This window comes from Ictalurus furcatus, chromosome 1 (genome assembly GCF_023375685.1).
Source record: "Ictalurus furcatus strain D&B chromosome 1, Billie_1.0, whole genome shotgun sequence".
Classification (NCBI taxonomy): domain Eukaryota; kingdom Metazoa; phylum Chordata; class Actinopteri; order Siluriformes; family Ictaluridae; genus Ictalurus; species Ictalurus furcatus.
The window spans coordinates 20,247,625-20,260,379 of NC_071255.1; the positions used below are offsets into that span (position 1 = coordinate 20,247,625).

The 12,755-nt window shown below is 36.7% G+C and overlaps 1 protein-coding gene across 1 annotated transcript in view; it reads left to right on the forward strand.

The window, feature by feature from the left end:
- The window catches only part of grik2 (glutamate receptor, ionotropic, kainate 2), a 160,884-nt gene that overhangs the window by 87,166 nt on the left and 60,963 nt on the right, over positions 1-12,755 (forward strand). Inside the window, exons 7-9 of the mRNA XM_053631695.1 lie at positions 5,561-5,704; positions 6,637-6,744; positions 8,335-8,448. Of these exons, the coding sequence (XP_053487670.1) occupies positions 5,561-5,704; positions 6,637-6,744; positions 8,335-8,448 (366 nt within the window). The remainder of the gene's footprint in view (positions 1-5,560; positions 5,705-6,636; positions 6,745-8,334; positions 8,449-12,755) is intronic.

A 12,755-nucleotide genomic window follows, 5' to 3' on the forward strand; every position in this document is an offset into this window, starting at 1 on the left:
TTTTTCATCTTGTGCTATTTACCTTTTAACCTTCCATAGTAATAATCAAATATATGATATAAATATTTATATGATAAATATTAGCCCTTTATTTATACAAATAAATATACTATAATTAAATATGGAATGATTATTTGCTTTATAAAGTGCCTGTGTGTCTGCAGGCTATGAACAAAGCCTTTTATAGAGAAAGATATGGTTTTATGGTCATATTTAGACACTTTATAATCTCATTTATTACATATGAAACATAAACAAAGTGAAATTAATAAATATCACTTGCTTTGGAGCCTTTAAGTTTATTCAAAACATTTCAATTCACTAAATGTTTAAGTACAATTCTGTCCCTTTTCCTTTTTTGATGTTAACCAGATTTTAAAATGTATAACTTTATATCAGACATATGCCTCAAAGAGAAGCTGAATTTGGTTCCAAAAAACATCTAGTATTACCATGTGAAGGTTTTGTGATGTATTGCTGTAAGCTCTATTTATCTGATACACTCATGTTTTATCTGTGATGACGTATAATTCTAGCTGCATACAGAATAGCAAAGTCACATATGTGCTTGCAAATGAATGATTATGTAAATATGCCACAAAACATTTGTTTGTATTTGCTTCTTATTGTAAATATTTTTGCATAATTGGTGCAAAAATCAGGGGGTCTGAACCAAGTGAAATCTTTACCCTGTAAACTGGAGTAATGATTGTGGGCAGCATCACGCACATTAATCTGACCTCTGAATGCTGATCTGCTGCAAGGGACTTGCTGTTGAGAATAAGATTGTTCTGTTTTTCTGCCTTTTTTTTTATTCCACTGGGCTGGTCATAATGGCATTTCTGCAGAGCCTGTGGCAAACTGGAGTGTTCCTTCTCATTGCTTCAGAGTGCATCTAGTTTTTCAGGGTGTTTATGTTTCTTTATGTTTCAATCAAAGGAGCCAAAGCAGTGTGACTGTGAGCAAGCTGTGAGTGAGCAGTGCAGCCCCTTCTCACAAATAAATTCTGCCCTGTTACACAGACTTAGTGTGGCCGCCTATATACTGAGATAGCTCTGGGACCCAGGGGAACACTAGCCTACTTTATGGTACTATACCCTGAAATGCATGTTGCTGAAAAGGCGACTGAGATTTCCTTCCATTTCCTATCCCACACAAGCCACCGTGGATCAGCTTTACCACTCAGCTTGAGCTGGTTAAATCAATATATTGAAGGAAAAGGAAAAGGGCAGAGCTATGACAATGAACAGATTGCAAGGTGCAAAAATGTACTTATACCAGGTTTTTACAATAATTCCTTTTTTTTATCTACAATGTACTCATTATTGCCACTCTTGAGAAAAAGTCATTATATAAAATAAACATTACACCCAATACTTCAAATAATTCCACTCAAACAAGAGGAGGAACTGTTTATATTTGTTCTAGTAAAAGTCATTGTTATTAATAATAGTAATACTTCCATCCATCCATCCAATTTCTATGCCACTTATGCTGCGACGGAGGGTCGCATGGAAGCCTGGAGCCTATCCCAGGGAACTTGGGACACAAGGCAGGGGACACCCTAGACAGGGTGCCAGTGCATTGCAGCATTAGTAATACTTTTTAAATAATATTTTCTCTCAAAAATATGTGCGCTAAGGAGTATTTTACAAATGCAAACAAATATAAAAAAAAAGGTTTCTCTGGAGTGTAAATGAAAGGTTACACACATAAAATCCCCTTGTCTGACTTAAGTACCATGGCAAAAACCAAGCAACTTTAACACAAAAGAGACAGATAGTTGTTGACCTGCACAAATCATATAAAATACATAAACAGTAAAAAAAAAAAATAAAATAAAATACTATTAAGCACTATTAGGTCCATAACAGAAGGTTTCACAGTTTGAAATTTGCCAGGAATTGGAACCATGAGCACAGTGTCTTGCCAAAATATTAATTGCTGGTCGTTTTGAAATGAGTGTTTTGTAGGAAACATTGTACTACTCAAAAGCTTTTCATGATCGAAAAGAATGCACGCAAATAAATGTATGTTTGAGGTCAAAACATCAGTTATTCTTTTTATATATGAAAGGGTGGCAATAATTCTGGAGGGAACTGTATACAATTAAAAGTAACGATTGTGTTAAATTAATATAAAGTACATTCTTTAATCAATATGGCTGCAATCAGTTAACCTGAATAATAAGCACCACTGTTAAAACCCTCTGAATGTAATGGTAAATAAACTATGGAGTGTGTGTAACATAATTATAGTGCGTCATGTTAATTGTATTTCTACTGTCATTTGGGTCATAGTTCTTTGTGCTAGCATGTGTAATGTACTGTAGTTAGAGGCAGAAAGCAAGTGTATAGTATGTGCACCATCATCATCATCTATCAACTCCCTTCTCCTCACACAGCAGTTGACAATCTGGGGAATCTGGATCCTCCAGTTCAGACACTAGCATTTTAACAATTCATAATAGTGTTAAATCCAGCTGAAGCTGGGAGATTTATTAAATCTATCGAAGCAGCTTGGAAAAGTAAGCAAGCATGAAGAGCAAAAAAGCATAAAAAAGGGAACTCAGCAGGGGTAATACTTACATTGGCTGACACATTTATCTTTAATTTCATTCAGGAGTGACATAATTGATTTTAATGAGATGTTTATAGATTGAAGTGGCGGTGTTGCTAAATCATTTGCCAGTCTGCCTGTTGGGCTCTGCTGAGCGTTACGCTGGGGAAATGAATAGCACACTCCAGCTCGTACAGCCAAAATTCACTAAGATAGTCTGCCTCTTTTCTTCTATCTCCCCGCTTTCTGTTTATCTATCTATACAGCGGTGCTACACCACCACATATAAAAAAGTTATCTTCCCCTTTAATTGACTTAATTGTGCAATTCATTTTACAAAATAATCAAAATTATATAGTTCTGCTCACACTGCAAGTATAAAACAGTGTAATATTTTTTCCTTTGGTTTAATACTTACCGAATACTTAGAAGTTAGCCAGTCACATCTTAGAAGGTGGATTTCTTTTAACAAATACGATAGATGGTAATGTGGCAGCCATCTTGATCTGTAGCATGCTGAAGTTACAATGTGAGTATATCAACTTCTCAATTTTATACAATTTCTGCCTGGCAAATAATGCCAAATGAATAAACGAATAAACAAATAAAGACACAATAACATACATACCTAATGTAAACTAGCTACGTAACCATGCAAGCATTTGCACAGAGATAAGTTATTTAAATAGCTGAACCACCTGCTGCCTGTCTAGGCCAGTTGTTCAAATCTTCTGTCTCACAATTTTCAAACTCAGATTTATTTTATTCATACATATTTATCTGTTTAACTGAATTAAATTGAATTTGCAGAACCCCTGCTTTAATTAACCAAAGTTCAATGAGGTGAAATCAGTTTACAATTGGTTGAAGTCTTAACTGAACTTAACTGAACTGTTAATCCTAACCAAAGTTTGCATGTTTGTTTTTTATGGAAATAGCAAGTACGATATCTTGGCTTGCCACATGTATGTTATTTTGCTGTTATGAAAAAGAAAATGAAAATAACAATTTGTTGTCCATGGTTACTTAAGGAGATAAACAAACAAACAAACACATACATACACACATACATAGATACATACATACATACACCCAATATTGTTATGAAATTTTTGTGCCAGTTTGTGTTTATAATAGTTCAAACCCACCCCCCAAATCTGCAGTAATACATTACACAATTTTCAGAAAAATTCAAAGGCATTTTTAAAATGCAGGGGATGGGCTTTCAACCCACTCCCTTTTCTGTTCACGGTCCCCAGTGATCAATATGTAGTTCTATCCCTCCGTCTGCCTTTTGGCCTGCTATTCTGTTTGTCTGTTATATGTTTTAAAGACATTATGAAATATATTCAACAAATGTTGAACATACAACAAAGCTTGCCTCCCAGAAGAGAGTGTATGTACCATGGAGGCTTTGATGATATGCCACTGTTCTACACTGGTAGAAGTAACCGAGGAGAGAATGACGATGTTCACTCAGTATTCAGTAGGAGGCCTTGTCTCCTGCTCCTCTGGTGTTGTCACTTATTTATTATTCATGATGCGCGTGTGGCGCTCATCGACTTTTTGCTCTGACTGAGTGTGACGTGTGCTTTCTGCAGATGGGCAGCAATGCTGCTGAGAGCTAGTGTCGTCTCGTCTGACAGAGCAGCATACACATCTCCCCTGGGACCCTTTGGTGTGATGGTCATGGAGGGTTAGATGAGGTGGTGGATGAATAAAGTGTAGAGTGAAAATATGGCCTCTGACATTGTCTTCCTCCTATCCCAGACTCTTTCTCAGACTAGCAGCTGCTACTTTACAGTCCAATCTAACTCTGATTGATTGAGAGGCTCAGCGTCGCAAACAAATGTGTTAGACGCTGCAGTCTGTATTAGTGAGAGGCAGCTCATTCCTGTCCTTTCACACTCACATTCACATTCACACTCACACACTGCACTCAGCTTCAGTCATTCTGACCAGCAATTGTTTCTCCAGGCCCTGCTTTAGGAGTCCATAGGTGAGCCTTCAACCCCGCAGCATTTTCACATCTGCTGTGTTTCATCAACACTATATTATTAATATAATACTCTGTCCAGCATGTTGAGTGTAAAGGGACCTTCAGACCCATTTTAATAGGTGAAACACCTTTAATAACTGTCTCAAAACACATTCACCTTCTCAATACCTATCTCAAACACAGCTTTCATGATGTGAAACTCTTTTATGATCACTATGTTCACCTAACCTACTCTCTTGGTCTTCATGTCTTATTGTCCTGTGTGCACGATGGAAGATGTTCTTATAATACAGAGCATTGCTGGTGCACTCTCAGACTTGATTTGTTGCTAGTTTCTTATTTGGAGACAGTTTGACTCACAGTGCTTTATGGACGCGCAGGTTCAGATGTGCTTTTGGTAAGGGGAAGCAGTTTGCTCTAATAATGGAGCTGCCCAAAGAGACTGATGAGCTTTCAGCCAATATATCCTCAGCCATCCTGATTGTTCTTTGATTGATATCAGCACAAACACGGAAACATCCCCCAAGTGATTCTCCCATATTATTGCAGCAGAGCTGTCTTTAGTCCTAATGCTTGCAGGCAGACAATCAGAGAGAAAAAGCTGGAAATGACAGGTTTGGCCATGATTTATTCAACAGGATAGTGATTTCTGACACACCCCTAGGCATGATTTCCATACCAACAAATGTTGAGAGCTGCGGTGATTGCTTTCCAATCATCTGAGACAAACACTAATTAGATTTTTTCCCCCTTTTTTTGTCCTGTGGAATGACAGCTTTACAATATTGGATGCATACAAGCATGTCTGACATTGAACTGTCAGATACTCACACCTACAGGTCTTGCCAATCTGCTAATGTCATTATTTCCCTTGGAGCCATTGACTTCTTTCTATTACCACCTCAATTAACACGAGAAGTGATGGTTTTACTCTAACAGAACAGAATTGATATCTGGGTGTAAAACTTGTATGGTTGTGTTTGTGTGTTTTTATGCCTCCAGACGGATGCAGCACTGATGTACGACGCAGTGCATGTGGTGGCCGTAGCTGTGCAGCAGTCTCCACAGATCACAGTCAGCTCTCTCCAGTGTAACCGGCACAAACCCTGGCGCTTTGGTAACCGCTTCATGACGCTCATCAAAGAGGTATGTTACCACATTTAATGCACTGACTTGGTAGTGTATTTACTGTGTGTGTCTGTTCCTTCTACCTGCTGCTCCTTAAAACAATTCTCCCACAAAAAGTGTATCTTAATGAATCTTCCACATGCCAGCTTGAGAAAAAACCCCAAAACAAAACAGCTTGCCTAATCTGAACCCCGGGTGTCAGTGCAGGATTCTGCTGTTTATATTTAGACTGGATGGATAAGACCCTGGGCTTTCTCTGCATGATATCACAGGTTGGCTTAGACCAGTGTACTGCATAAGATTCTAACACATTAAAGCACAAAGAACTACTGCAGCAGTTCAAATCTCTCCAGTTGAGCCTAACCCCAGTGTGCTCTCAGCTCTTCTGACCTCTTTTCATTCCTTTTGTGCCAAACTAGAAGCACAGATATGAACAGTATGCTGGAGCAGAGCTCTGAAAATGTTTTACAATTTGATAACTGGTGAACTGTATGTATCAAATTTAGTATCTAACACCACTTGTAGAAATATTTGTATAAGCTGCTAAGCAATGAAATAATAATAATGTTTTTTAAAAAATCAAACAGCATGGCAGAGCAAAGACACTGGAACATTAAATTACTAGAATTCTCATGAGAACACTAAAACAAAATAAGAGCAAATTGATCTTTTATCTGCTTCAAGATCTCTTTCTATGTTTAGAAATAAGCTAACACTCAGAGAAGTCCTAGAAAAACACCCCTAAATGTGTCTTTGTCTCCGTCTGTGTGTGGAATATTGTGTTTGATCTCTCAGTGTGACTGTGAGAGCTGTTTCTGCTTTTGTGGCCTGCTTGAAGGTGAGCTGGGTGTTTCAATGAATTATGAATTTCTCCCGTTTTTGCCAAAGAGGGTGGAATCTTCTTAGCCAGTGCTGCCTGGTGATGTTAAATATTTCTCTCACACTCGCAGGCCCACTGGGATGGTTTGACCGGACGGATAAATTTCAACAAAACCAATGGCTTAAGGACAGATTTCGATCTGGATGTGATCAGCCTGAAGGAGGAAGGACTGGAGAAGGTAAGCTGTGTTCAACAGGGTTTAACCTGAACATCATTCATTGGAGCACAGAGTACACATTTGCACACACATATACATACCCACACTCACAGTCTCACAAGCGTTTCCTTCTCACCCTACTGTGACCTCCCATCTCGATGGCACATGTCTCGGCACCTCCATGAACAATTTACTCGATTAATAAAAGAGCTTCAGAAGCCCTCCAGTGTCATAAAACATGAATTAAAGAGTTGATTTGCAATTATAAACTACAGCTTACACATTTTCTGAAGACATCTGAAGCACTTTGTTTTTGAATTGGTGAGAGTGTATGGCCCGTCTGTGCATTCTCTGTGGAGTGTAAAGCCCTCAAGTGCATCTTCAGGATTAATTGTGCCAGGCTTAAGAGAGAACACAGTGTGGTTCTCTCTCTCTCTCTCTCTCTCTCTCTCTCTCTCTCTCTCTCTCAGGACAAGTTTACATCAGCCATCATCTTCTGTAGACATATTGCCAGTAATGACTTTACATTGCAATATTTTCTAAAGCTTAAAGCTAAAACTAAATGTAATATAACAAAAATATCAATGTATCTTTCCTGTATCACCAGTATTTCACCATGTTATACTGTTCTTCTGCATAAAACATGTTTGCTGTAATTAGGCCTGTGTGATATAACGATTATATATTTTTCTATAAAGCATTACACTGCCACAATATTCATTGACATTCACTCCAATTATATTGTATTACCAATTCTGCCAACCTTTATGCATTTTGCATAGGAGCTCCGCAAATTAACATCAGAGTAAACTAGTGTGTTATCATTCAAAAATATACCAAAAGAACAGTCTGTTTCTTCCCAACAAAAGTGGAGATGAGACAATCAACATTTTGCATTGAACTCATTGAAGTTAATTGAAACATTAGTTTACATTAATGAAAAATCAAATTTTATCACTATACAGTATGTTCAACTTAGCTAATATAAATACATATGTAGTAAACATCAGTTATCTATATTTATTAAGGAGTTGCCAGTGAAAATTTTCAAAATGGTCAAAAAAAAAGCACTTTTGGTGTTCGGTCAGAAGAGAAAAATGGTAAATAATTTGGACCTAAAAGGATTAATTATACTTACAATGAAGTGTCAGATCTAACACCTTACAAATAATGTTAATGGTGAAGTGATTAAAAATAATTTTTTTTTTTTTTTTTTTGATCTCCTCAGATGTGTTTAAAACATGAGTAGCAGCATAAACAGAGAAACTGTCAGCCATGTGGATTTTAGACAACTAATTCGTAAAAGAATTATATTATATAATGCGTATTACTGTTGAATCACATAAAAATCCACCATCCAGTTGAGTTTTTGCAATTCACATTGCCAGCAGTCAGTTCTGCACAGCTTGTTATATTGTTACACCCGTCCCTTTTTTTAGCTTGAAATTGTGGAAATGCTCCTTTTTCTGTCTGTCTTTAGTCTATCAACTATGGGCAATTAAATTGTTTATTACAATTTATTTAAATGGTAAATTATGAGCAGGGGAAAATCAATATGACACAAGCTTAACTGTAATGATGTCACATTAATATTTGGTATGATTTTTGCAGATTGGAACATGGGACCCTGTAAGTGGCCTGAACATGACTGAAAATCAGAAGGGAAAGATGTCAAACATCACAGACTCACTCACCAACAGGACACTATATGTGTCTACAATACTGGTAAATATAGCAATATGTTTTGGAAGAGCATCTTTCTAAAGTTATCGCCTTCATATAAAACCCAACATTTAAAAAAATTTAAATAGCAAGTAAATAATAATAGTGCCATGCAGAATGTTAAGATGCTCTATCAGTGTGTTTCAAATGGAGGAAAGCCTCCTAGGTAAGCAGCATCTTTGGGCAGCTTTTGCACATTCTCAGGAAAATGTTGGTTATTTAGTGAATAGTTGTATACTTAGTGAATTTCAAAATCAACACATAGACACATGTAGTTAAAGCTTTTCCTAATATATGGAATTATTTGTAAAAGGCTTTCGAAAGAATTTCTGCACTGTTGCATCACTTGCAGTATTTTACTGCAAAGGCTGGTTCTAGTTTTTTATGGATTCTGTGAGGTCCTGTTAAAAATAATGTGAGGGTTTATAATGATAACATTAATGGCTACATAGCAGCACATGGACTAAATATTACCCCAGACGAGTTTTAAGTCAAAATAGGTGAATGCCTGTATGTTTTTCTGTATTCTTTTGTACTTTCTGTAAAATCAGCACAGCCACTTCCCTAATATCCAGATCCCAATCCAGGATAGTTAGAAGGCAAAAGGAAATTTGGGCATTATGCTTTGCTGTTTTGGATTGATAGCCATGGCCGTGATAGGCATGTTGTATTTCATTCTTCAGCTTCATTAATGCAAACGAAAAGAAATATAAACTAAACATAGATGTTCATGTTGATCCTAGAATCTACACTCCGCTACTTTCTCCCAGTAGGAATTACATCATGTGTCCTAAGTAAGAGAAACAATTGTTTCAAAACTGAATCCAATATGTGGTGTCTTATTTACTCCGCACAAACAATGTTTGTGTGGCTGATCAGAAAGATACAAATTCTTGGTCTTTTTGAAAGGTGTTTAAAGTTATTACAAATGAGCAAAGAAGAAAAAGAGAGGAAAATGCAGGGAAAGAAAGGTAAAAGGGGTGAGGACTAAGTGATTAAAGTGAGCCGTTTCATCAAATTTTAATGCACTCAGGTTTGCTAGCGCTTCAACTGTGTAGTTCCTTTGTAGAAAGTGTTTTTAATGGGCTGTAAATGAATGCAAACAGTCTGGAGCTCTGGACGTGTCATGATCAAAAAGACTTCCCCAGTGAATAAAGGGAAGTCACATTCTTCTCAGGTGAAAATAATAATACATATAGTAGCAAAAAGTTACTTAGTATTCAGTAAGTTTATGTGCAAAATAAGGTAAAACCATCAACGTCTTCATTCTATTTTTAAATATACAGTTGGTGGGTCTGCTCTAATCAGGAGCTACTCTATTGCTGGGTCCAGATTTGCCTACTATTTGTCCTAAATCGTGTCCCAAACTGTTGAATGTTGAAATGAGTATCCCAATGGTACCCGGATGGTCTACTATTTCCTATAGATCTTTTGAATTGTGGATCCGTGGATGTGTGGAAGTATGGATTTGTGACAGTTTGTTTTGCCGAATTAAACCTGCAACCTGTAACAAATTTAGAGAGGTGTACATGAAATGTGGAAAAATAAAACAAGTTAATGGTCAATTCAATTATATAGCATAAATGATATAAGGTATAATGAATGAAGAAAAGCTGAAATGGAATGGTGTCCCAGTACTTGAATACTTTTTTGCTGCACACTCAAATGTGTACTTTTTCTTCACAAAAGAGTACATACTTTTAGCGCATAGCATACGTAGGGGAACTGGGATGCAGTATACGTATTGTATTAGACGAAATCTATACACTATATGTAGGACATCCATATGACCCACCTCACCCTGTATCTGAAAATGTGATCAGAGACATTTCCTATTCATGACATGTTTTACTATATTTTTAGTCTTTTAAAGGCGTTAAGCTGTGATTTAGAGAATAATGGGTTTTAATTCAATGTATTTACTGATGACTCAGTAACGGCATTAAGCATGGGAACTAATCTGGGATCCACCATTTAAGCATCAGTAGTTACGAATCTGTATTTAGTATCTTGTATATTACATTTTTCTTATTAAAACCCATAATCCTATTAACCAACACACGACCCTGCAATCAGAAACAACAACACACACAGGCATGCTGGCGCATGATCAATGAATCTAAAATAAATGCTTAAAAATGGCTCACATGAGCCAGTATCATTTGTTCTTATTTAGACACAAAATCCATTTTTTTAATTTGGTAAAGAAGAAGAGGAGTATGACTTTGCATTTTAGGAAGCTATCTATCTATCTATCTATCTATCTATCTTTCTTTGGAGGTCATAGGCCCTTATCATACATAAGTTTGTCAGTTACTACACCCATCCCCCCAAAAAACAAACAAAAAAACCAAACAAACAAAAAACACCTTACACATGCATATTTTAAAAAAGATTCATGCAGATTTCAGTTTTATTCACTCACATCCAGTAACTGCTTTAACTTGGTCAGGGTCACTGTGGCTCCGGCTCTGGAGGATATCCCAGGAACACTGGGCGTGAGGTGAGATTCGGAGCTTTACTTAACCAAAAAACAAACAAGCAAAAACAAACAAATACAAAAACAGCTATAAGAGAAGCATCAACATACATACATTTTAATACCAAAACTCGACTTAAGCATAAGAATGCTAGAAAGTATGCAAAAAATAAAGAATAGAGAAAGCTAGTAGGAGGAATTGAATTGGTTGCTATACCTTGAAAAGAAAATTATAAAGGTCTGACAAATTGTAGCTTACGGAAAACATGAAAGAGAAAAAGGAAAGTGAAATGAACATAATTTACTTAATTAAATAGCCAAGAGCCATGTACTAAATATTGTATGTGTAGATTTAAATTTGTCAGAATAGCAAAAATCACTGTACACCTGCTCAGCTGAAGATTGGAAAAAATACCAGGCACTGTTTTTCCAATCTTCCAACTGTGTAGTTTGGGTGAACCAATGCCCACTGTAGCCTCAGATTCCTGTTGTTTGCTGACAGGAGTGGAACCCTTTGTGGTCTTCTGCTGTTGTAGCCCATCCACTGTGTATCGTGCATTCTGAGAGGCTTTGCTGCTCATCAAAGTTGTAAAGATTGCTTATTTGAGTTACTGTAGCCTTCTTGTTAGCTGTAACCAATCTGATAATTGTTCTCTGATCTTCTCATCAACAAGTTGTTTCCACCCACAGAACTGCCAGTTACTGGATTGTTATTTATTTATTTATTTATTTTTGGTGCAAACTCATGGGAGTGACAGTTTCTGAAATACTCAAACTAGCCCATCTGGCAGCAACAACTATGCCATGGTCAAAGTCATTGAGATCGTTCTGATGTTTTATGTGAAGCTCTTAAATTGTATCTACATGATCATATGCACTGCACTGCTGGCAGATAATTAGCTGATGGGATAATTGCATGAATGTGCAGGTCTACTGGTGTTAAATGGGCAATGTGTCAATGTTCAACCTGCTAGCCTTATGTCTGAACAATCTGAATACAATATTACAGCTGAGTCTGAATTATAAAGTTGTAAGTTAAGCCTCTTATATAATTTTTGGTCTACACCTACTGCACATGTGAGAAAATAAATTGTAAAGCAATCATGTATAATGGATAATAATGTTTATAATGGATATTGGCTTAAGGCTAAAGTGTAGAAATAGCATGAGAAATGGCACATTTTGGTTCTTCTGGCACTCTTGAATACTTGAAAATGTAATATTTCTTCCAGTACTGCTATTTTTAGCTCTACACTCACAGTCAGTTTTGCAATGTATGCAACTATTTAGAAGCTTTGCTGGATATAAGGCTGATATCAAACCTCTGTCCTTTGAACATTAAACACAGAGACACATAGCTGTTCTATGACTATCCTTAACTACAACACAAATCAGTGTCCTAATCTTTCTGCCAACTTACAATTCACAAACACATCGTGCAGTACATGTATAAATATGAGAAAGATGGATATTTCAAAAAGAATATTTCAACCTGGATCTCTTGGGTGTTTGAAATACTCTCTGAAGAGATTGAGTTATTCAGGAAGCAATTGAGAGACAATCTACAGCCATATTTTCAGTGCTTACTTCAACTGCATGGTGAAGTGTCCTCCATGTTTTAACACCGAGTGACATTCTGAATGCCTTGAATGACAATGTTTACCCCACCGCTCATTTCTGTTGCACTGACAGGTAGACCTTCTGAATCTGACTTGGTTCAACCATAGTAATTGAAAACATGAATAGGAGACCCATCTTTGGTTTTCATTTTTTCTTATAACTGCAGCATCGACACACAATAGAGCTCAGTTCATGGTGCGTCCTCTATTCA